Source organism: Myotis davidii, unplaced genomic scaffold (genome assembly GCF_000327345.1).
Source record: "Myotis davidii unplaced genomic scaffold, ASM32734v1 scaffold573, whole genome shotgun sequence".
NCBI classification, from domain to species: domain Eukaryota; kingdom Metazoa; phylum Chordata; class Mammalia; order Chiroptera; family Vespertilionidae; genus Myotis; species Myotis davidii.
The window spans coordinates 3,418,335-3,442,126 of record NW_006285997.1 but is presented as its reverse complement, the minus strand read 5'-3'; the positions used below and the strand labels follow the sequence as shown (position 1 = coordinate 3,442,126).

The window sequence follows — 23,792 nt, the reverse complement described above, 5'->3', positions numbered from 1 at the left end:
GCAGCCACTATGGAAAACAGTATGGAGTTTCCTCAAAAAACTAAAAATAGAACTCCCATTTGACCCAGTAATCCCACTTCTAGGAATATATCCCAAGAAAACAAACACTAATCAGAAAGGATATATGCACCCCTATGTTCATAGCAGCACAATTTACAATAACTAAGACTTGAAAACAGCCTAAGTGCCCATCAGCAGATGAGTGGATTAGAAAACTGTGGTACATCTACACAATGGAATACTATGCTGCTGTAAAAAAGTGAGAACTCTTACCATTCACAACAGCATAGATGGACATGGAGAGCATTATGCTAATGAAATAAAACCTAAATAAGCAATAATAAAACTATCAATATTCATATTTAAAGCATTAAATAAAATTTTCAGGTCAATGGTAAAGCTTTTGACATAGTCTGGCTATCTCCATCCATCCAGGGTGTTGTAACAAAAATATTACTGAGCATTATAAATGTTTATAAACAAACATTTTTAAAAATTTAATATGTTATTATTGATTTTAGAGAGAGACGGAGAGAGAGAAAGAAACACCGATGAGAGGGAAATATCAATCAGTTGCCCTCATATGTACCCCGTCTGGGGATGGAACCCACAACCTGAGTATGAGCCCTGACGGGAATTAAACCAATGACTTTTGGGTGCACAGGATGAAGCTCAGCTAACTGAGCCACACCACACCCACCTGGACAAATAACAAACATTTATTTCTCACAGTTCTGGAGGCTAGAAGTCTGAGGTCAGTGTGCCAGCATGGCCCAGTGTGGGCCCTCTTTCAGGCTGCGGACCTCTCATTATGTCTTCATGTGGTGGAAAGGGCAGGGAAGCTCTAAGGTCTGTTTTATAAGGGCACTAATCCCATTCATAAGGGCCCCACCCTCATAACCTAATCACATCTCAAAAGCCCCACCTACTAATACCATCAAGTTGGGCTTTAGGATTCCAACTTGTGAATTTGGGGAAGATACATTCAGAGTATACATAGCACTAGTTAAATAACCTTGAGAAATTTTTTCAATTTCTTTTGGCTTTTTTCTCCTCAAACTAACCCAACACTGGCTACTGTTGTTTTTGAAAAATATTGGCAGTTTGTTAGAAAATAGATATTCTCTCCAGTTGTTTTAACTTGTATTTCTTGTATAACTACCCAAATTCAACCTTTTACAATATCTATTGGCATTTGAATTTCTTCTCTAAATGGCTTATTATCCTTTTTTAAATTCTTTTTATAACCAGCATACTTATTTTCTCAGTTATTGCTAGTATCTATTTTTAGATTAAAGACATTTACACTTTGCCTGTCAAATATATATATATTGGGTGTGAAATATTACCTATGTACCATATATATTTAATTATTAATACACCATCCATGTATGTAACATAGATCGAGACACAGCAATAAATGCAATTGAACTTATTATGGGAAGAATGGACCATTTTATAACTGGTGTTAGGATTGATGTGTTCTATTCCTGAGTTCTTAAAATGATTTCCCATTAATGTATTTTATTTTTGTTGCCAGTACTTCAGGTCTAAATTATTGTAGCTATACAGAGGTATAAGACATTTCTGGGAAATGTTAATCCTGTTAGATTCCATTTGTTAGTATGATGTGTTTTTTTTTAAGAATCTTTGCATCTATATTCATAAGTGAGATTATGATTTTCAGTTGTTCTATCATTTTCAGATCTTGGTAATGGAATTATTCCATCTTCAGAAAATAGAAAATCATTACAATTAAAAATCTCCTTTTGTGTTCTGCGCCTAACCTTGAGAGTTTAGATGTGAAAGAGCCCCTATTACTCTCTGAGGCTGGTATTTTCTCAGCGGAAATATTTAAAACATAGTTCTTATTAAGGATTTTTGCTTTCATATTTCTTCTTGAGGATTGATAGAGTAAGCAGATAAATATTTTCAACTGCTTACTCTATCAATTGCTGAGAAACAAACCACCTCAATACTTAGTGGCCTAAAACAACAAACATTTAATATCTCACAGTTTCCATTAGTGGAGAATTCGGGAATAGCTTGGCCTGGCAGATCCAGCTAAAGGCTTATCACAGAGCTCCATCAGCTCTTGCCCAGGACTGCTGTCATTGGGAGGTCTGATCTGTATTACACAGTTAACTTTCAAGGCGGCTCACTCACGTGGCTGGCAAGTTGGTGCTGGCTTTTAACAGAAGATTGAGGTCCTCTCCACAAATATTCCTTAGTGGCCTCACGTTCTAGCAGCCAGCTTTCCTGCGAATCAGCTAGCCAAGGGAGCCAGGTAGAGGCACATGTTTTATGAACTCGTCTCAGAAATTATACATCCTCACCTCCACATTATTCCATGGGTCACACGGTCAGCCCTGATTCAGAATGGAAACAAAAGACCCACAAAGGAGCCAACCAGGAGGCAAGGATCATTGGGGGTACTTAGAGACTTGCTGCCACACTTTACTTCACATTTTTCAAATATGTGGTAACCTATGTCTTTTCTAATCGCTAACTGAAAAATGTCCTTTTGACCCTGAGTTATTCATGTCAATAATATTCCTTCTAATAGTATCCTATATAATAAAATCCCAGTGACCCTTACGGCAGAATGACCAGAACGACTGGTCACTATGATGCTCACTGACCACCAGGGGCAGACGCTCAACACAGGAGCTGCCCCCTGGTGGTCAGTGCACTCCCAGCAGTGGGAGTGCTGCTCAGTCAGAAGCCTGGCTCAGGGCTGGCAAGCGCAGCAGCGGTGGCGGGAGCCTCTCCTGCCTCTGCAACAGGGCTAAGGAGCTGTGAGCCAGGCAGTAAGGAGTGAGCAGGCAGGCAGTTAGGAGCTAGCAGGTGGGTGTTTAGGAGTGAGGGGTCCCTAACTGTGAGAGGGATGTCTCGGATTATGAGAGAGTGCAGGCCAAGCCGAGAGGTCCACCCCCACACCCCCACGAATTTCATGCACCGTGCCTCTAGTGAAAATATATTTTAAAAAAATAAACATATGCTTACTTGACTTTGGATGGTGAACACACAATGCAATATGCAGGTGATGTGTTATAGAATTGTACACCTGAAGCCTATGTAATTTTAGTAACCAAGGTTACCTCAATAAACTTAATAAAATTTTAAAAAGAAATATAAATTATATTTTTAAAAAATAAGCTGAGTAATGAGATATTCATAGGGGTTTAGAAAACCTCTGATAGAGCCCTGAGAATCTAGAAGACCAGGGGCACGCTCAGGACGGTGCCCGTGCTAAGGAAGAAAGAGAGAAGACCCTGACCTCTCACCTTTGGCTGACCTTAAAGCTTTGTGCAAGCAGGAAGTGGAGACAAAGGCAGAGCCGCCACTGTCTGGCTGTGTCAAAACTATGCCCGACATTCACACAGAGACTCCCTGCGATGACTGGAAGACACACTGGTTCCAGGCATCTGTCCATTGATTGCGACATTACTATGAGGGATTTTGAGAATGAGGGAGGCTGTGCCAAGTGGGGGCTGTGAGTTTATGGGAAGTATCCGTACCTGCCACTCAGTTTGGCTGTGAAGTTAAAACAACTCTAAAAGATATGTGTTTTTTAATATATTTTATTGATTTTCTTACGGAGAGGAAGGGAGAGGGATAGAGAGTTAGAAACATCAATGAGAGAGAAACATCAATCAGCTGCCTCCTGCACACACCCTGCTGGGGATGTACCCACAACCAAGGTACATGCCTTTGACCTGAATTGAACCTGGGACCCTTCAGTCCGCAGGCCGATGCTCTATCCACTGAGCCAAACCGGTCAGGGCGATGTGTATTTTTTTTAAAAAGGAATAAAATATCCAAGAACTGTGGGACAATTACAAAATATGCCCAAAAAATTAATGTAATCCATTACATCAAAAAGGTAAAGAAAATGTATATGATCTTATCAATAGAAACAGAACAGTACTTGACAAAATTCAACACGCATTAATGACTTTTTTTAAAACTCTCAGAAAACTGCATAGCTGGAAACTTCCTCAACTTGATAAAGAATATCTACAAAAATACTTATAAAACAACCTCATACTTAATGGTGAGAAACTAGAAACTTTCCTCTTAAGACCAAGGACAAGGCAAGGATGCTCCCTCTCGCCATTCCTACTCAGCACTGCACTGAAAGTGCCAGCTAATGCAACGGGACAAGGAAAGCAAATAACAAAAGGAAACAGATTGGAATAAAATTACCTTTGTTCACAAATAAGACTGTTTCTATAGACAATCCAAAAGAATAGGCGGAAAACCCCATAGGGCTATTAAATGGAAATAGTAAGGTTACAGAATACAAAGGTAATACATAAAGGCAATTGTGTGTGTTTTCATATGTCAGCAATAAAAATTTTGAATTTAAAATTAAAACCACAATAGCATTTTTGTAGCATCAAACTATGAAATACTAAGGTGTAAATTTAACAAAATACATGCAAGATAAATATTTTAAAGCCACAAAACTCTAACGAGAGAAATCAAAGAATATCTAAATAAGTGGATAAATAGTCCATGTTCATAGATAGGAAAACTCACTATTGTTCAGATGTCAATTCTGCCCAATGTAATGTACAAATTCAATGCATTCCCAATCAAAATCCCGCCCTGTTGTTTTGTAGATACAGACAAACTAAAGTATAGATGGACAGGCACAAGACACAGAATAGCCAACACAATACTGAAGAAGAACAAGTTTAGAAGAGCAATCTGATTTCAAGACTTATAATAAAGCTACAGTAATTAAGGCAGCATGGAATTGGTGAAAGAATCAATAGGTAGATCAATGGAACAGAATAGAGGCCAGAAACATATTCCCACAGTCAACCTGTCCCACCTTCTCAATTTTTTCTGTAAATCTAAAATTGTTCTATAGAAATTAAGTACAATAAATATTTTTTAAGTCCGTCTAGGAATCCTCCTTTAAATGAATCTGGTCTGGCATCTTTAAAAATAAAATTTCTCTAAATTTCCTCTATTGAAGTCTCACATCTCCGCAAGATTTTATTTGGTTTCGTATTTCCTAGGTCATTTTTGTCAGAATTGAGGGGTGGGGTAGTGAGAATTCAAACATATGTCCTCAAACTGCCGTCTGTTCCCCAAATGGTATCCCATATGTTGTTGATGTGTAGAATTTTCATTGTTGACATTTATGAATTGACTATAATTGTATTTCAGTTTCCTTCTTGACTCGAGTTAATTATAAGGGCGTTTACATTTCCAAGTGGTATTAAAAAACGTAATACTAATGTCAGCTTTTATTGCTTGTAAATTGGCACAACTGCCACTTTTTGGAATCTATTGAGGGTGTTTTTTTTATCATAGTTTCATTTATGACCAATTTTTGAAATGTTCCCTTGATATTTTTACAATAATGTGTATTATTCTTAAGTTTTGTTTTTTCCTATCTATGTATAATTGTATCTGTTCCTCTGTAAAGCTCTGAGCATTTTAGTAGTTTATATTTAGTTTTATGTTATTAATAAGTTTATTAATATTTTCTTGCCATGATGTTTTGTATCTTTTACTAATAGAAATAACCCCTTTGTCACATGAACTGCTATTTGCCTTAAGTTTAATTTGTCAAACAGTAGTATTGTAATGAATGCCTCCTTCTCATTTTTAGTTGCTTGACATTCCTATCTGTCATTCCATTTGTGAACTTTGATAACCATTTGGTTTTAGAGGTTTCTCTTCTAAACAGGACACAGTTGGATTCGGGGAGAGTTTTGTAACCAGTCCTTGTTTGTTTCAGTGAAGGGGCTCAAGCCATTTCTATTGATCATGACAAGTGGTGTTTGGTGTTGTTTCAGGCACCTCATTTAATGTTTCCGCCTTAAACTTTCTTCCTATTTGCTTGTGTTTTCCTTCCTATTTGGTTACTAATTATGGTAGGCTAAAAGTGGCCCTCAAAAAATATCCAGTTCCTAATCTCCAAAGCCTATGCATGTTTACCTTATGTGGCAAAAAGAAAAAAAAGAAAGAAAAGAAAAAGAAACCATAGAAAACTTTGCAGATGTCATTAAACTAAGGATCTTGAAATGGGGAGATGACTCTGCATTATCCTGGTGGGTCTGCTACAATCACCTGTATCCTTATAAGGGGAGAGTTGACTCAGAGACAGAGGAGGCATGGTAACCAGGGACTCGGAGGTGGGATGGGTGTGGTCAGAGGATGCTGGCGGCCACCTGCAGCTGGAGAGGGGGTCCTGATGCTTCTCAGCACCTCCAAGGCAAGGGGGGTCCTGGAACACCTGGATTTTGAGCCTCTATGACTGATTTCGGCCCTCTGGTCTCCAAAAATGAAAGAATACATTTATGTTGGTTTAAGCCACAAAGTTTGTGGTAATTTGTTCCAGTAGCCATAGGAAACTAATAAGATAATTTTCTCCGTTTTTATTTCACTCTGTGATAGCTTATCTTTAATTTTAAATTTAATATCAAAGTAAAAAGCAAAAGAGACGCCTGAATGCCTAAATGGAAATGGAACCTGACTTCTTTCCTTCTACCCTCTTTTCTCACTCAACTTCCCAGATTTTTTTTCTGAGAAATTCATAACTATATTCATAGTTGTTTGTAAACATTTTGTGTTTTTCTGACTCATTGCATGCCTTGCCTATTATTATTCAATCTCTTCCCTCTTCTTTAGTTCTTCATTTTGAAACAATTCCCAATCAGCAGAAATATTTCCTCAAGGAAGATTTTTCAGGAAGGAGAAGTGCTGTTATATTTTCTCGAGATATATATATATGAATAATTCTGTGCCTTGGCATAAAAATATATTTATAAAGTCCTTGGATCATACTTTTTCTTTCAAAACTGTGAACATGTTTTTATATTCTTTTCCATTTATCTTTGTGAAGAAATGCATGACCATCTGAAATGCATTTTTTAAGGTAACCTTTAATATTTTTTTACCCCTGCCTAGATGTTCCAAGGGCCCTGAAATTAAATACTCTCTTTGACTGTGTCTCCAAATAGATGGCTTTTATTAACGTTGCCTGTTTCTCCGGGCGCTCTTCACCGTGACCTTTCTTCCTGCTCTGATTCGGAGCTGGTGTCAGCCACCTCACTCAGCAGTCTCTGATGGCGCAGATTCTTACGACCTTTTCACCGTGCACCATTCCACCTCCCGGGGTTTTGCCCCGGGGAGCTCTCTTTCCCATCCCCTCTCTGAGGTCACCCCCTCAACAGCCCTAACAATTATGAATCCATGGACCACACATAGAAATCCCAACTTTCTCTAGGGAATCGATTGTCTGATGTTTTTGTTAAAGTTGGCCATCATTTTTCCTCCTATCCCGATATCACCTTTATACCAAGAGGAGAATTTACCCTTAAATTCCTCACGGAGCCCTCAATCTCTGATCAGACCTCAGAATCCCCACCCGGCGACACCTTTCGAAATATTAGTGCTGGGCTGTCTTGTGGTCGTGTTACAAAAATAAAGATAATGAAGTGCAGCAATGTAGTTGCTTGGGATTTGTCTGAGCCAGGGAAAAAAAACAAAAAGGCACAAATTCAGGCAAAGGTCATTGTCAAAGTCATGTTATTTCCTTTTCATTTTAGAAAAATTCAGACAGTCACCCTTCAACTCCAGCCTTTGCATTCCTCCTCTCCGTGCTCTGGATTTGACCTGAAGGTTCTAGGGCAGAGGGATGCTACATTCCGAGTAGAAAAGAGGCTCAGAGTTAGCTGAGGATTTTTCTCCTTGCTCCTCCTTTCAGAGCTATTTCCTGTCATTACAGTTTGAGTGTGCTCTTCACATGAGGGATACTAAGGTCTCATATCCCAATTTCCTTCTCGCAAAGTATGCAAATAGCACTGCACACAGGGTAATTACAGGGCTGGACAAGGTTAATAAAAGAGAGGGTGGGGAGCAGGAAGGGGAGACCTACCGTAGGGAAGAGTTCTGCTGGGGAAGTACAGGAAGGGGAGCTCTGAGTGTCTGCTCCCAGGATGACAAATGACTTAAACCAGCCTGTTTCAACCCAAACCCTTCTTTCATCATCTCTCAACAACTCGCACAGATAAAAGGCAAGTGGACGTTTTGTTTCTAATTATTCTGGAATGTCCATGGTGACAGAGAAAATTAGATTTAGCTTTAAAAGTCAAGCACCAACAAATGTACCCTGAAAATGTCCGCAGAGAGACCGATTCTGAAATGCAGAGTCTCCAGGAAACCGAGCGAGTGAGTGAGCCAGAGAGAGCTGGGACCATCTCAACTGTCACCACTAGCCATGCCAGTTCCGGCATCAAGAACAGCAATCTGCTTCCTAGACTGGGAGTCCGCCTTCCCCTCCCTAACCCAACCCACCCCACCTCCCCCAGGGTTCAGTGCCCAGTTTCCAAACAGCACAAAGCACCCCTCTTTCCACTGGGCACCTTCCCTCGCCTCTGTGATGTCACACAGCTCCTCTCACTTCTGCCTCCAGGTTGTGCTGCTCTACGCCTCCAGCTATGTCCTGGTGTCCCTCAGCATAGACAGATACCATGCCATCGTCTACCCCATGAAGTTCCTGCAAGGAGGTGAGCTGCCTCAACCAACTGCTATTCTGTAGGCCTGCTATGCAATCTTGACTACAAGGTATAGTCAAATGTCATTAAAAATGTGACAAAAGCCCAACTTGTGGAAAATAGATAACGTCTTTAAAATACCATTCTGCAAAATTTACACCCAAGGCAGCAAAATTAATAGAGCAAGCAGAACTTTAGACTAAATAGGATTAATGTCATCAGATGCTACTGAATACATACTATTGGAGCAGATACTTTGGCAAGTTAACCATATCTAATAAATTGTAGCCCTTGACATAGAAATTCTACTTCTTGGCACGTTCTCTGGGTGCATGTATACATGTGCTGTGTCTTGTAGCATTGTGTAGAATAGCAGGAATTCAATGGAGGAATGTCCCTCAGTGGAGGAATGGCTAGCTGTCCTGTAGAAGTTTTAGCAGCTTAAGTGCATTGATTGCATGCTATGTGCCATCCATGACTCTAAGTTCTTTAATTATGTTAAACATTTTAATCCTCACAACAGCTCTGTGAGGTAGGCTCTAGTATTATCTGCATCTTCCAGTCTAGGCAATTACAATCCAGAAAGTAAAAGTAACTTGCCCAAGGTCATGCAGCTAGTAGGTGCAGGGGCTGGATTTGAACTCAGATGGTGTGGGTCTAGCTCAGCGGCCTGTGACATACCCTGTCTCTCTCAATGAGGATGTGGTAGAGCCATGGACAGTAATGCGCACTGACATAAAAATGTTCAGTGATACAACAGCACGCAGCGTAACCCATGCAGTATGATAAGATTAATATAAAGAAAAAGTCAAAGCAATGCTAGATATTGTTGAGAGAGGCAGAGGAGAGAATGCAAGAAAAAGGGAGATCCCCGAATAATACACAGTTGCCTGCAAGGACGCCCACTACCTAGTCCTCACTTCTGGGTGTGAGAGCTGGGCAAGCCAGAGTGACCACGCGCAAAAAGATAATTTTAACCTGAAACATATCAATTTGTTGTGTGCAATTCAAAGTAATTTAATTTACCTGTTTCATAGGCTTTATCTAAGGTGTGTGTGTGTGTGTGTGTGTGTGTGTGTGTGTGTCTGTGTGTGTGCCCAACACCAAGCTTTTGAGCACTGCCATGCCCTGGGGATTATGATAGAGAAGAAAGCAGGGAATAGGATGAGGGGAAATGGGAGAGACAGTCTATGATACATGTATACAAAGGTGTTATACACTTATTCATCCATTTGCTTATGCCCAGCAGGCCCCAGGAAGGAGTGAATGTGGTCTATAAAAAGACACCTCCACCAGCATATGTTAAGTTGAAGAAATAGGAGAGAAGGGAAAGTACATATCAGGAAGCATGTGGGGTGTCTCAGGACACCTGCTGGAGGTGGAGGGCCTGGGATCTATAGCCAAGAGGGAAGCATGGTCAGTTACATGTCTCCCCATATTCACCGGGTTAAAAAACCCCAGTGTTTAGCTCAGAGCAAATATGACGCGTTCTGGAAGACACTGTGCAGTATTCGGAACAGCATCCTAAATTACAGGAAAGGCAGCGATGAATATCATAGTGTTCTTTTAAATATGTAGAGCCATTTATTTCCTCACTATGAAATTAATGAGGCCCAGCCCTTCCTCTGTTTTCTCTGAGCAGAAAAGCAAGCCAAGGTGCTCATCGCCACTGCCTGGGGCCTCTCCTTCCTGTTCGCCATCCCCACCCTCATCATATTCGGGAAAAGGAAGCTCTCCAACGGCGAGGTGCAATGCTGGGCCCTGTGGCCCGATGACTCCTACTGGACCCCGTACATGACCATCGTGGCCTTCCTGGTGTACTTCATCCCTCTGGCCATCATCAGGTGAGGGGCCCACAGGCCAGACCCCGAGGGAGCTTTCCTGGTTTGACAACTGCCTCGCTCCTCCCCTACAGCCCACTCACTGTTCCCCATGTTCTTGGGGGAAGTGGCTGGGCCACAGGCTTTTATCTAAAGCTTGTGCTAAGCCCAACTCCTCCAAGTAGACGCAGCGGTTCTCAACCTTCTGGCCCTTTAAATACAGTTCCTCATGTTGTGACCCAACCATAAAATTATTTTCGTTGCTACTTCATAACTGTAATGTTGCTACTGTTATGAATCATAATGTAAATATCTGATATGCAGGGTGGTCTTAGGCGACTCCTGTTTAAAAGTCGTTCAACCACCAAAGGGCTCGCGACCCACGGGTTGAGAACCACTGAAGTAGAGCAAGGGGCAGGGCACTAACATTTGCTGAGTGTGTGCTATGAGACAGGCACTGGGCCAAGTGGCTAACAGTTACCCCATTAGTCATGCTTCAACTCTATGAAAGAACTACTGCTGTCCCCATTTAATAAATGATGACACTCAAGCTCAGAGAGGTTAAGTAACTTACCCAGCATCACACAGGATTTGAACCCAGGTCTGATTTCACACCTTGCTCTTTGTCCAGCCTTTCAAGTATAAGACATAGTACCAGTTCCAGAGATCTTATCACTGAAAAGAGAGTTGAAACAAAACTGAGCAAAAACAATAACACAAAACGTAAGTCGAGTGTGTGTACAGGAGGTCAGGTAATGGCAGGGGGCATTTCCCGGAACCCACATTGAAGGATAGAAGAACTCAGACAGGAGAAGGGGAAAGCAGAGGGGCAGTTGGCTCCTTGGTGACCGGAGGTCAAAGTGAGTGTGGCAACAGGAAAGGACAGGCAGGCAGGGCCAGTGGGAGGGAAGTTGGCAGTAAGCTCTTTCTGGTTGGGGTGAGGCTTGACTGGGAAGGGCCTTAGAAACCACCCTTTGTCCTGTGGCCAATGGTGGGCCAGAGCTGATCTTTCAGCAAAGAAGACCACAGCCACCTGGACAGGACAGGCCCCACCTGGTCATGTGGCAGGGCCACCTCTGGAAGGGTGAGTGCATGGGTGGGGCTGCAGGGAGCTATCTGGGTGTTCAGTGTGCCTGGCTGAGATTACAGATTGTCCCGTCATTCTCTTCAATCGATACATTAGCCTCTGCAGTTCATTTCAACTTACTATGCTCCTCCCCACCAAGTTGAATTTGGGAGGAATCTTGAAGGAGAGATGAAGGTTATTTAGACAACCAATGGAAGGGAAGTCATAGCAACATTAGCAGGGGCACGTGGGGGAGGAGAGAGGCCCGTCCCAGCCCCAGCCCCAGGAAAGTATTTGGGAGGAAGCGGCTCAGGCTGTCATGAGCAACTGACTGATCAATTTCAGTGACAGCCGCAGGTCCTGGCTTCTCTCCTGATTGATTTCCTATCAGCTCATGAAATCAGTCAAAACCCTCGCTCAGCAGGGCGGGTGCCTGTGTGAACCAGGGGCTCCCCCTGTGCTGTCTAGCCAGATCTGCCATGTGGGTCTTTCACTGTCTGAAGTGTCCCCCATTCATTTGAGCTGCTTCTTTCCACCAGGGCTTCTCGTCAAACTTGCCTACAACCCAACTTGGGTGTTTTTGTGTTGTCCTTGGAAATAGCATACCCCCTGCTTGTGTGTGTGTGTGCATGCACACACACACACACACACACACACACCCAACATCGACATTTCTGGCTATTTAGTGCCTAGATCCATTTCTGGCATACGGTCAATCCTCCGTAAATATCTGTGATGGAAAGAAGGAGGGGAGAAAAGAGAGAGGAAGAGAGGAGTCGTACTGTCTGTGGCAAGCTCATGAGAGAGCTGTGTCTGAATAAAGATGTAGCTGTTCTGTCATTAGTTCAATCAGGCTCCTAGGACTTGAAATCCTAGTGAGTTACATTAAAGGCAATACAGTGTTTTTCTGGGTCAACACAACTTCTGTTATTTTCAAATTCACGTGTCATACCCGTCTAACTGCCCCTGGGGAGGCTGTCAGCCCTGCTGCAGTGCTATGCATTAGCTGTGGTTATTTGCTTGCACCTAACTGATACCTCATTCTCCTTTCATTTTCATCTCCGTGAGATCAGGGTAGAGGCAGAAAAGACCCACGGCCAACAACTGTGAAGGAGTAAGTGGGTAAAAGCACGTTTGTCATGGAGCACTGATTTGTGGTCTATGAAACAAATCCATTGGTTTTGCATGGGGCATGAGGATCACACTGGGAAGCCCATGTGGAGGCTGACATATTCTCACCCCCCTAACTTTAGGCCACACTGTGTATTCATTTCACCAAGACTTGGAATAAAATTCAAGGACAATTGAGGCAGTATACACTCCCAGGGTTATTACAATCTTTCATTCTGTCCAGCGCAATAGCTTCCTATCTATCCTTACCCCTTTTACGTCCCTATTCCTTATGACAGTCAGAGCCATTATTTTGTGTGGAAAATTGCTAAGCATGCAATAGAGTATGAAATGAAAGAGAAAAATGTTCCCCCCACATCCCCTTTGTCCTACTCCTGAGGCAGCGCTGTTAGGAACATCTGGTATACCTTTCCAGGACTGTTCAGTTTAGACACCAGCCTCTGCATCTGTATAGAAATAACACATCCACACTGATAAAAGGTTTGATCTTCAAAAAACTGTCAAGCAACCATTGTTTCATGATAATGCTCAAGACCTCTAACCCTGTGTACTGTGTGCATGCAATCTTAGGCCACACACACACAAACACACACACACACACAGCGGGCACACAGTTCTTCAATTGTGCCATGCTCCCTCCTGTCTCTGAGCCTTTGCACATACTGTTCCCTCTGCCTGAGGGATCACCTCCCTCTGCATTTAAAACACCGTTTTTTCTCCAGATCTTAGCTGAGTGGTCACCTCCTCTGTGAAGGTATCCCTTACCCCCAGGGCAAGTCAGGGCCCCTATTATATACGCGTATATTATCCTATGTTATATCTTCACATCATTTTGCTCCTTCATGTTCATATACAATGTATTATATAATATATATTGCTGTATGATAGACTATGTGTGTAACTTATGCTTATGGGGAGGATGGTAATGATCAAGGTGAGGAAGGCTGAGGAAGACGAGGGGAGGCTTCAGGTGCTCCACGTAAAACACTGGATATCATCTTGTAGGAAAGAGGGGGGCGCTGGAGGGCTTTGGAGCCAGGGGATGGTTCTCTGCCTGGGAGCACCAGCTCCCATGGTGGGATGAGCATCTGACATGGTAGCAGAGTGGAGATCTTAGAAGACCGAGGCAACAATCGGCAGGAGACTAGAAGGGGTGCTCACCTCGGCAGCAAGCACACTAAGATTGGAGTGATGCGGGGAAGATAGTGCAGCCTCTGGGAAAGAATAGCACATCAATTCACGAAGCTTTCCATGTTTCTGTGGTTAATGGAGACAGAGCTGCCGTTTGGGAAGATGAAAATGTTCTGGAAATGGATGGTGGTGATGGTTGCACAACAATGTAAATGTACTAATGCCACTGAACTGCACACCTAAAAATGGAAAAATGATACATGCTATGTTCTGTGTATTTGATCACAGTGAAACCCACCAACACACATAAACAGAGATGGTAAGCGTCCTGAAGAGCGGGGGTGGCGAGGCAGGGGCAGGTAATGGGGACACTTTGCAGGGACAAACCACACAACTTGCTGATGACTTCAAAGAAAGAAATGAGGAAGAAAGAGGAGACAGAGGTCATTCTGAGGTCTCTCTGATGCGTGACTGTTACACCCCGAGAAGTGGCCTGATTTGGGTAATAAATTAAAGGGGTGCCCTCCTTACTAGGCATTTTCCCGGCTAACAGTAAAGCTGGTGCTGGCTTTCTACTTGCCTCACTGGTCCTTTAGAGATGAGGGGGGACCTGGCTAGCATGGCTCAGTGGTTGAGCATCAACCTATGAACTAGGAGGTCACGGTTCAATTCCTGGTCAGGGCACAGGCCCGGGTTGCAGGCTCATTCCCCAGTGTGGAGTGTGTAGGAGGCAGCTGATAGATGATTCTCTCTCACCACTGATGTTTCTATTTCTCTCTCCCTCTCCCTTCGTCTCTGAAATCAATAAAAATATCTTTTAATAAACAAAGATGAGGTGGAGGTGACTTAGGCCCACACCCCTAACACGTAAGACCTTTATTCATTCCCACCGTGTATGTGGTTGGTGGTCAATAAATATTTGAATTATTGCTCAATTGTTAATAAATATTTGAATTAGTGATCAATTAAGTACCAGACTTGCAATTATAATATACAGCACCTCGTGTGGCTGTAAGCTTTCCTTGGATTTCATTTCCTTGGGGAAAAGTTTCCCTGCTCTAACAAATGTTCGAGTTAGAGTAAAGAATAGACTCGCTAGTAATTTTTGTTCTCATTTGTTTCTTTAATGTAGACATGCAAATTCCAGAAAAATCCCTGGGCAGCTATCTGAGGAGAAGCGGGGGGGTACTCCAAAAGGGCCTCTAGCTTTCTTAGAGTGCTCAGAGGGGTTGGCTGAACAAGACAGCAAAAGCATTAAGAAGCAGAGCATTTTAACAAGTCATTAATTAAGTTATATTCTAAAGATCATTAAAAGCAATTAGTGCCTTCTCAGCCACTGCAGACTAGAGCTCCGATTTCTCTCTTACCCAGTGGTTCTCAAGAGGGAAGCTGGTGGGTTTTAAAACACCGCAGTGCTTTCCCCCCAAGTTTTCAGTGGAGATACTTAATATATTGGAAATGTCAAATGACATGAAAGAAGGCTATTGATTGTTATATTTACCAAAAGGGACATGGGATAGAAATTTTGTCGCTGCTTTTGAGTCATTAACATGTTGATTTCCTGTTAGGCACATATTATATCGCATAAGAGGAGCTGTGCTATTATGTGAAAATGGGGAAGAGAGGACAGAAAATGACATTTATTGAGTCTTGGCTAATTTTCCAGCACTGTGGTCTGGCCCTTTAAATGTTGTCCCATTTGATCCCAGAAATCTCCGAAGAGGTTTGTATTGTTAACTCCATTTTCCAGTTTCAACCGGGGCTCACTGTCTTTGTTTGTTTGGGCTACAACAAAATACCACAGACTGTACACAACAGAAATGCATTTCTCACAGTCCTGGAGGCTGCGAGTCTGAGGTCGGGTACCAGCGGAGCTCAGTGAGGTTCCTCTTTCAGGCTGCAGGCTTCTGTCTGCATGTGGTGGAATGGTGAGGGTCTCTTTCTAGAAGGGCACTAATCTCATTCATGAGGGCTCCACCCTCATGACCTAAGCATCTCCCAAAGACCCCACCTTCAAATACCGTCACATCAGGCATTAACATGTCCACATTTGAGTTTTGGAGGGACATATACATTCAGGCTATATTACTCTAATTGCTATGTTATCTATTGTTTGATAACAAATGATCATGAACCTGATGACTTAAAACAGCACACTTTATTATCTCATAGTTCTTGTGAGTTAGGAGTCTGTTCATGGCTTATCTGGGTCATCTGATGAGGCAAGGCATCCACCAAGGTGTTAGCCAGGGCTGGGCTGCCCATCAGAGAAGGATCTTTCCCCACCTCTCACAAGTTCTTGGCAGAACTAATTCCTGGGGTTGGAGGACTCATGATTCTGCAGCCCCAGGATGATTCTTCAAAGCCAGCAATGGAGGCAGATACTAGCCAGACAGATGCTACACTCCCATGTAACCATGAGCATCCCATCACCTTCATCCCATGCATCCATTAGAAGCAAGTCATAGGTCCTGTCACACCCCATGGAGAGGATCACACAGAGGCCTGAACACTGGAGGCAGGAACCACGGGGCCATAGTAAAGACTAACGTCCAGGTCATACAACCAGCAAGCAGCAGAGCCGATTACAAATCTAAATCTTTCTCACCCTAAGCCCTGTGTCTGAATTCTAATCTCAACTATACCTCTAACCACTGGGGTGACCTTAGAGAAATTTAAGGCCACCAGCCTTAGCCTCCTCACTTCAAAAAGTAGCTGCGTCCAGCTGATCTTTCTGGTGGCTTTCAGCTGCAATCGGCTCTGAGTCTATAATGAGCAAATACAGAGCACCCCTCCCTCCCCTCCAAACTGCACACTCAGGAAGTGGACGCCGCCCTCCTGTGTCCTTCTGGTGGGCACCCAGCAGCCATGTATTACCTTTGCTCCTTTCCACAGCGTCATCTACACCATCGTGATCCGAACCATTTGGATTAAAAGCAAAGCCCAGGAGACGGTGATTTCCAACTGCTCAGGTAAGCCTCTAATCTGAAGTACCCAACTCTTGGCAAACGTTGCCTCTGCCGAGGTTTCTCTGGCAAATAGGAGCTTGGGCTCTGGATACAGCAAGCCTGCACTGTTGTGCCAGGGCCCAGCGGGCAGATCAGACCCCTTCGAAGTCCCCCCTTCTTTTCCCTGTCCCAGGCAGGCCCTGCCCCCTCCATCTGGCCTCCCTGGAAATGGGGAGGAAGAGGGGGGACTGCGAGCCTGGCCAAGCTATACCAGCCGAGGGACCTGCTATGCAGCCTCAGGGAGGGGGGCGCTTTTTTTATACTGCGGTTGGAGAGGGGGGACAGCGAGCCTGGCCAAGCTATACCAGCCGACGGACCTGCTATGCAGCCTTTGAGCCAGAATTCGGGGTGATCCCAGTCTCTCAGGCCTGGTCAGGAGGAGGACACTGGGGTGAAAAGAGAGGACTGTCCGAGAAAACACCGTCCATTCACCAAACCCCAGAGCAGACATTTCTATTGAGCTGAGTTCACAGACTGAGAAAGCGGCCTTTGATCCACAGAACAATCCTGGACCCTAAGCCAGTGGAACAGGGCCCATGCCTTCCCCCTGTCCCAACACACCAGCCCCCAGCAGGCTGCGCCTGAGATGGCCACGGTAACCTCCCCCAACGCCCTTTCAGTAAAACTTCACTCAGAACACCCACAGGACATGCACGGAGGCGGTTTATATGATCCAGGCCTGGTTCTAGTGTACAAAGATTCTTCCCATGTTCCCATAGGCAGAACTTAGTCACATGACTACACCCTGCCGAAAGGAAGGCTGGGAAATGTAGTCTAGCTATGGGCCCCGGGTGAAAGGATCTGATGAAAGCTAATTTGTTTCTGCCACAATGATTTCAGGCCTGTCAGGGGTCCTGGGTCTGCCTGAGCTAAGGAGCTGAGGAACAGAAAAGGCTGTGAGTTAGGTGAGCTAGCTCATACCTCCTCCTAGCTAACCAAGACCTCTGGTTTGCCAGAAGGTCAAAAAAGAAAAAGAAAAAACCCTCATGACGCAAGTGGCCAGAGTTTCACAGTTAAGCAGGTGAGACATAATGCACTAAAAACATGTAACATGCGGATTGGGTTATATTTGTAGATAAAGAGGCCATCAGTGGTCAGAAATCAAAAACAAATTTCAACTTTTACAAATTGTAGAAATCAGACATACCTTCTTAACATGTTTAATTATTTAAATGAACCTGAAGTATATAAACTTCCTATCATATGAAAAATATTTATACTAAAATATTACTAGGTAGATTCCTTGTTAACAAATCACCTGCACTCATTGTAGGTCCACAGATAGCTCCCCCTCCCGGCCACGAATAAATTCTGCCTCATTTTAAAATCCCAGGAGAACAAGGGCCCCTGGCCTCTCCTCTCCCCTCCCCCCTTGCGGTGTTTAACCCACAGGAATGGATTCCCAGTGGCTCCAAAAGGGGCATGACGTGCGGGGAAGGTGAGGAGCGGGAACTGGCCACTTGGAGACTAATTCCCAGCGTGGGCCCCCGCAAGGGACTCATGCTTGAGCTGAAACAGCCTACGGCGGTTTGCAGAATCTAATGAGCCTGCTGCCTTGAGCCTTCCCCAGCTATTAATGCACAGTGACAGCTGAATGTAACTGCTTTTCACTCCCGTTCGGGGCCAGGGCTGGTAGAATTAATCCTTTTATCTCCCAATAAAGGAGAATTACGGCGCTTTGTAGCCTGGCGGTGTTTGAAGAGCCGGCCTTAGGCGCTGGAGGCTTTGCATTTCCCAGGGCGGCTGGACTAAAGGTGCTTCTGGCTGGTCTCCCTGGGAGAGTGAAGGGCAGGTAGCTGCTGACACTGCCGCCCAGCTGCTCTGTGCAAATGAGCACGTTTCCAGTTTAAGCAGATTTCAGAGCGCAAGTGTCATTCTGGGAACTTTTCTGAAAAACCAACTCAGTCAGCCTGGGAGTCCACCGCTTCCCCAGCAAACAGGAGACTTGGAAAGGAGGCAATTGGGTCTGCTGGCTGTTTGACCTGCCTCCCGTGGGTCTACTCCCCCCGGTAACCTTTGGGTGTACAGACTTCCTATACCCAGGTAACAACACTGTATAAGAAACTGTCTAAATGCAGTAATACCTCTGCCCGCTTCCATAAAGGCAGCTCACAGTCCTCCTGAAACACTATTAAAGTTGGCATGCTCAGCATAGGGCTTGGCACCCTGACTTCATTATTTTACTTGAATCCTCAACATAACTGAGAATTTGGTGTGTCACGTCTCATTTTTTAAATTGGGAAACGGAGGCTGGGAGCAGTAGGCAGTTTGCCTCTGGTTACCCAGCTGGTCACTGGTACAGCCGGGGCCTGACTCTGAAGCCTGTATCTTCCCAAGATGCCTCCTTAGCAACCAGGGTTTGTCAGCCTTGGCGCCGGCCGTGTTTGGGTAACTCTGTGGGCAGGGGAGGCGTTCTGTGCATTGAAGGGTGTTCAGCGGCACCCCTGGCTCTGACCCACGAGGTGCTAGGAGTAACCTCCCACCCGTGTGACAACCAAAAATGTGTCCAGATGTTGCCCCAATTGGAAACCACTGTAAATGCTAGTGAAGCATTTGCCTGCTTAGCCCACTGAAATGTGGTTGGTTCTGTGAAATGCACAGAATGGCTTGAAGGCCTAAGAGTGGTCTCACAGAGTACACATCAAGAAATAAAAAAAAAATCCATTATAATTAGCATTTCAGCTCATCACACATATAAAGCCCCTTGTTCCTGTCGTTCCTGATGCGGGGCGGCTGTCTTCTCATCCAGACCTGGTTCTGGTCTCTCACATTGTCCAGCTCTGTGTGGCGTGTGCGATCCTTCAGGCTGGACTGCAGGCTCCTGGAGACCGGGAACTCTGCCTTTTAGCCTTTTTTGTTCCGTTCTTGTCCCTTAGCAGATGTGCTAGGCTTGCTGGGTTTGGCTGGATGGGACTGGAGAGGGGTCAGAATCAACAGTGCAAAGGTAACCGTGCCAGCTCCCAAGGAGATAAAAATAAATGTTAAATGTAAAATCTGAACAAGGTAATGAGGACGGGGTTGGCCTCTAACCGACTGCCCTGCCCCGTATGATGTAGGTGCCCTGGGAGGACCCCTGACCAGAGGCACGGCATCCTTCCCAATTCTCACAAAGGTGCATGTGGGCTGACCGGAGCCCCTCAGGAAAAGCTCTTCCACAACATCCAGAGACCTCGTATCCAACATCTCCATCCCCAAATTTGCCAGCTAAGAGCTATTGTGCTGCATTCTGCCCATCACCAGCCTTTATTTTACCACTGCTCAATGAGAGAGAGAGGCTTGTATTAATTTGTTCAACAAATACTAATCACTCACTAAGTTCCGAGGACATAGGAGTGGAAAATACGAAGTTCCTGTCTCCATCAAGCTGACATTCCAGTGGATTCTCATACCCTTCAGGGTTGTTTTGTTTTTGTTTTTTAACATCTCTGGTTTGAGCCTTTGTCGAGAGTGGAGTTGCTGAGTTAGATGAATGAGTTCGCCTGGGGTATCCATTCTAAGAAAATGGCTTTGCCCTGGATTGCCAAGGCAATCAGATGATGGTGTCTCAGCATCGCCCCTTGTGGTCACATCGCTCATTCCAGCTTCTTCGGCTGACTCCAGGCCTCCAGCCAAGCCTCCTGACAGAGCCTGGATGTCCCAGTACGTTTGTATCTTATGGTAAGCTGCAAACTGAGCCGTTTCCAACATCCAGCCCAGAGCCATCTCTCCTCTAAAAATGTCCAAGAGGTCCCCCTGGGTATGGAAGAGCAGGATAGTCGTGGTCCGGTGACAGCGGTGGGACTAACTGGCCATCTTCCTATTGGCAGGAACAGCATTTCATTTGACCACTCCCTCTTTGAATCTGCAGATGGAAAGCAGTGCACCAGGTACAACCGAGGGCTCTTTTCAAAGGCAAAAATCAAGGCCATCAAGTACAGCATGGTCATCATTCTTGGTAAGTAACGTCCCTGCTTGGGCTGCAGCTCTGCGCGGACTTTCCAAGAGCAAGCTGGTACCTGGGACGCGGTGGTGGCGAGTCCACGGGAGAGAAGGGTTTGTCTGCAGACACGCCCACCTCTGTCTGGTTGGGCGAGGAATGTGTGAAACTGATCAGTCTACCTGTAGCTCCTCCAGAGGAGGACCTTGGGGTCCTGATCTCTCTCTTCATTAATCTAGCTGTGCACCGAGGCCCTGGGGGACACAGGTTGGAGAAAATCTGACCACTAGCTGAAGTGGATGCTCACCAGCACCCACCTGACCCAGTTGCTTTCTTGAATGCATACTCGCCCCCGGGCTGAGGTTGATGAGCAAGAGGAAGACAGATGTAGCAGTTAGTTTCTTCTGGATGATTAATTTCAAGGTCACTATAAATTCCTCCCTAACGGATGCCCATCTTGTCTTCTTCCCTTTTCTCTCCCTCATCCTCTACTCGGAAGACCCATAAAGCCACCTCACCTCAGGAAAAAAGGGGGTATTTCTGGAGCACCTAATCTGTGCCAGATTGGTCTGTAGAGCACAGAAGGTTTGTGATCCCAAACCTTCAAAACGTCCTCTTCCTGAGGCCCTCTCTGCGAATGACCTTGATTCCTATTTCCCTGAGAAATACTACCAAGCAGAATGGAACCTCCTCCCTCCCTGCCCTCGCATGAACTGGGGGGAAGAACCTCTATCATGTGCCTCTGCCTTCTCTCCATTGCTATGGAGAAACTGGCACTGCTTCCTGCCGTGCCCAACACGTCCTCTTGAGCCTGCAGCCCGCCCCTTCCTGCCCACTCAGGGATGTGTGTCTCCCATTATCTCCTCCTCCCCACACATTTCCCTCCACTGGGTCATAAACATACGCTGATAGCTGCCTGGATGGCCTCTGTAGGAACAGCCCTACTTCACCACGCTCCTGCCAGCACCACTTCTCCACTCTTTACCTCTCATTCCCCAGAGCATGTTTCTGTTCACTTTCTTTACCTCTCATTCCCTGGAGCATATTTCTGTTCGCTTTCTTTTCTATTTCTCCAGGAAAACACCCTTATCAAGGTCACCACAAACTCCAAATGCCAATGTCCGTTGTCAATCTTCATCTTACTTGACTGCTAAGCAACATTTGATTAGTTTCTCCTCCACTTCCTTTGCCTGGAAGTTATATCTATTATTTCTACGTCAGCGCTCTATTTGTATTTCTAATAAGCTTATCATAGGCAACATGGCAAGCGGGAAGTCTTGGCGTGCTCTCCTACCCCCTGCAAAGTAATTTTTCCCCCCGGTGTCCTTGTGGGGGAGGAACAAACTTTCCTCTATCCTCAAGGTTCTTCTGGCTGGTCCCATAGACAAATAGACATGAGAAGATTAGCAAGAGAAAAGAACCAAATTTAACACATACATATGTAAGGGACTCCCGCATATGTGCGACAAACACTGCATGCAGAGAGGTTCTGAGATAAAACTGGGACACGTGTGTGTCAGACATCCTGAGCTAGGGATGAAGCCAGGTGCCCTGGGGCTTCCAAAGGTCATTGCAGGATGAAAAGGGCAGACCTTCAGTAACTGGAGGTTTGTCCTGGCCTGTAGGTAGGTCAAAAGATAGGTTTCTCCACTGGGCTGATTATAAGCAGGGTTCTCTGCTATGTGAGGGTCCAGCTGGGTACTCAAAGGATGTAAGGGACATGGTGGGCCTGCCAGAACCAAACACCCAACACCCACACCCTTACACACATCAGCACACACATGGGCAAAGTGCTCCGGAAGGCAGTCTCACCCCTGCATGCCCAGAGTTCCCAGGCTTTCAGCAAGGAGTCCCGACAACGGTCCAACCAGATGCTCTTTACAGAAAGAGAAGCTCCAGGCATATCTGTGTGGGGGTGTGTGTGTACGTGTGTGTGTGTGTGTGTGTGTGTGAGAGAGAGAGAGAGAGAGAACATGTGTGTACATGTGTGTGCCCATGTGTATGTGTGTGTGAGAGTGTGTGTGCGCGTGCGTGCGTATGTGTGTACGTGTGTGTGTGTGTATGTGTGTGTGTGTGTGTGTTTTGAAGGGAACATGACATTAAGGTTCACGCACACAACGGTTTTGCATGTTCCTGAGAGACCCCAGGCGCTAAGGACCATCCCTGGGCTGGGGCCTCGAGGGGTGCTAACGGCTCGATCCTCCCCAGCCTTCATCTGTTGCTGGAGCCCATACTTCCTCTTCGACATGCTGGACAACTTCAGCCTCCTTCCCGACACCGAGCAGCGCTTCTACGCGTCTGTGATCATCCAGAACCTGCCGGCCTTGAACAGCGCCATCAACCCCCTGGTCTACTTCACCTTCAGCAGCTCCGCCTGCTTCCCGCTCCGGTAGGGGTGCCCGGCCACTTCACCAGTGGGACGGAGTGAACGCAGGCCCAGGCCATGGCCTGTGCTCTGTGCCTTAGACCACAAACCCTCTATAGTGAACATCTGCCCCGGGTCACACAGAGTCGACCCTTCCTTGTGCCAAGCATGTCCACAGGAAGCGCCCCAGACACGGAAGGACACGGAGCACGACGACCACTTCACAGATAAGCACACAGAGGCCCGCCCAGTCAAGTGGCATTGCTGAGTTGAGGAGTGACTGGTAGCAGAGCTCCCACAACTCCATTCATTTTGCTGTTTTTCAGCTCTTTTCCTGCACAAACCACGGGGAATAGGGGGGGACATTCTTAGGAAATAGAAGAACAGGATGCTTTAAGGCTGGGTTGGATCCCAGTGGCTGAGGTTTAAATCCTGCCATTGTGGATTCATAGCTACCTGTGACCTTGGACGAGTTATAAACCTCAGCTTGCTCACCTGTAAAACGGGGCTAACAACAGTGCCTACCTCTTGGCCAGTGATGTCTGCTCATGGGCTCTGATGTTGACCTGAGGGAGGGAGGGCTGTAATTGGTGGGGAAGGAAGAGCAAGGGTGTGACAGGGAACGTGCTTAGCACAGTGCCTGATCCCGAACACATTCTCCATAGCTATTCTCTCTTAAAGTCCCCACTCCCCTTTCCATTAAGTCCAATTATTTTCCCTTTCTGCTTTATCCGTTCTCTAGGGAGCAGAGATCACGGGATTCCAGAACCACCTGTCGGGAGAGGGTTGAGAGGCACGAAATGCAAGCTGTGTCCAAGCCATAATTCATCTAG

General features: G+C 45.3%; 1 protein-coding gene across 1 annotated transcript in view; it reads left to right on the top strand.

Moving 5' to 3' along the window:
* The window catches only part of NPSR1 (neuropeptide S receptor 1), a 62,417-nt gene extending 38,625 nt beyond the window's left edge, over positions 1-23,792 (top strand). The window contains 6 exon segments of the mRNA XM_006757206.1: positions 8,441-8,534; positions 10,165-10,366; positions 16,566-16,642; positions 20,526-20,612; positions 22,803-22,983; positions 23,702-23,792. Coding sequence (XP_006757269.1) covers positions 8,441-8,534; positions 10,165-10,366; positions 16,566-16,642; positions 20,526-20,612; positions 22,803-22,983; positions 23,702-23,792 — 732 coding nt within the window.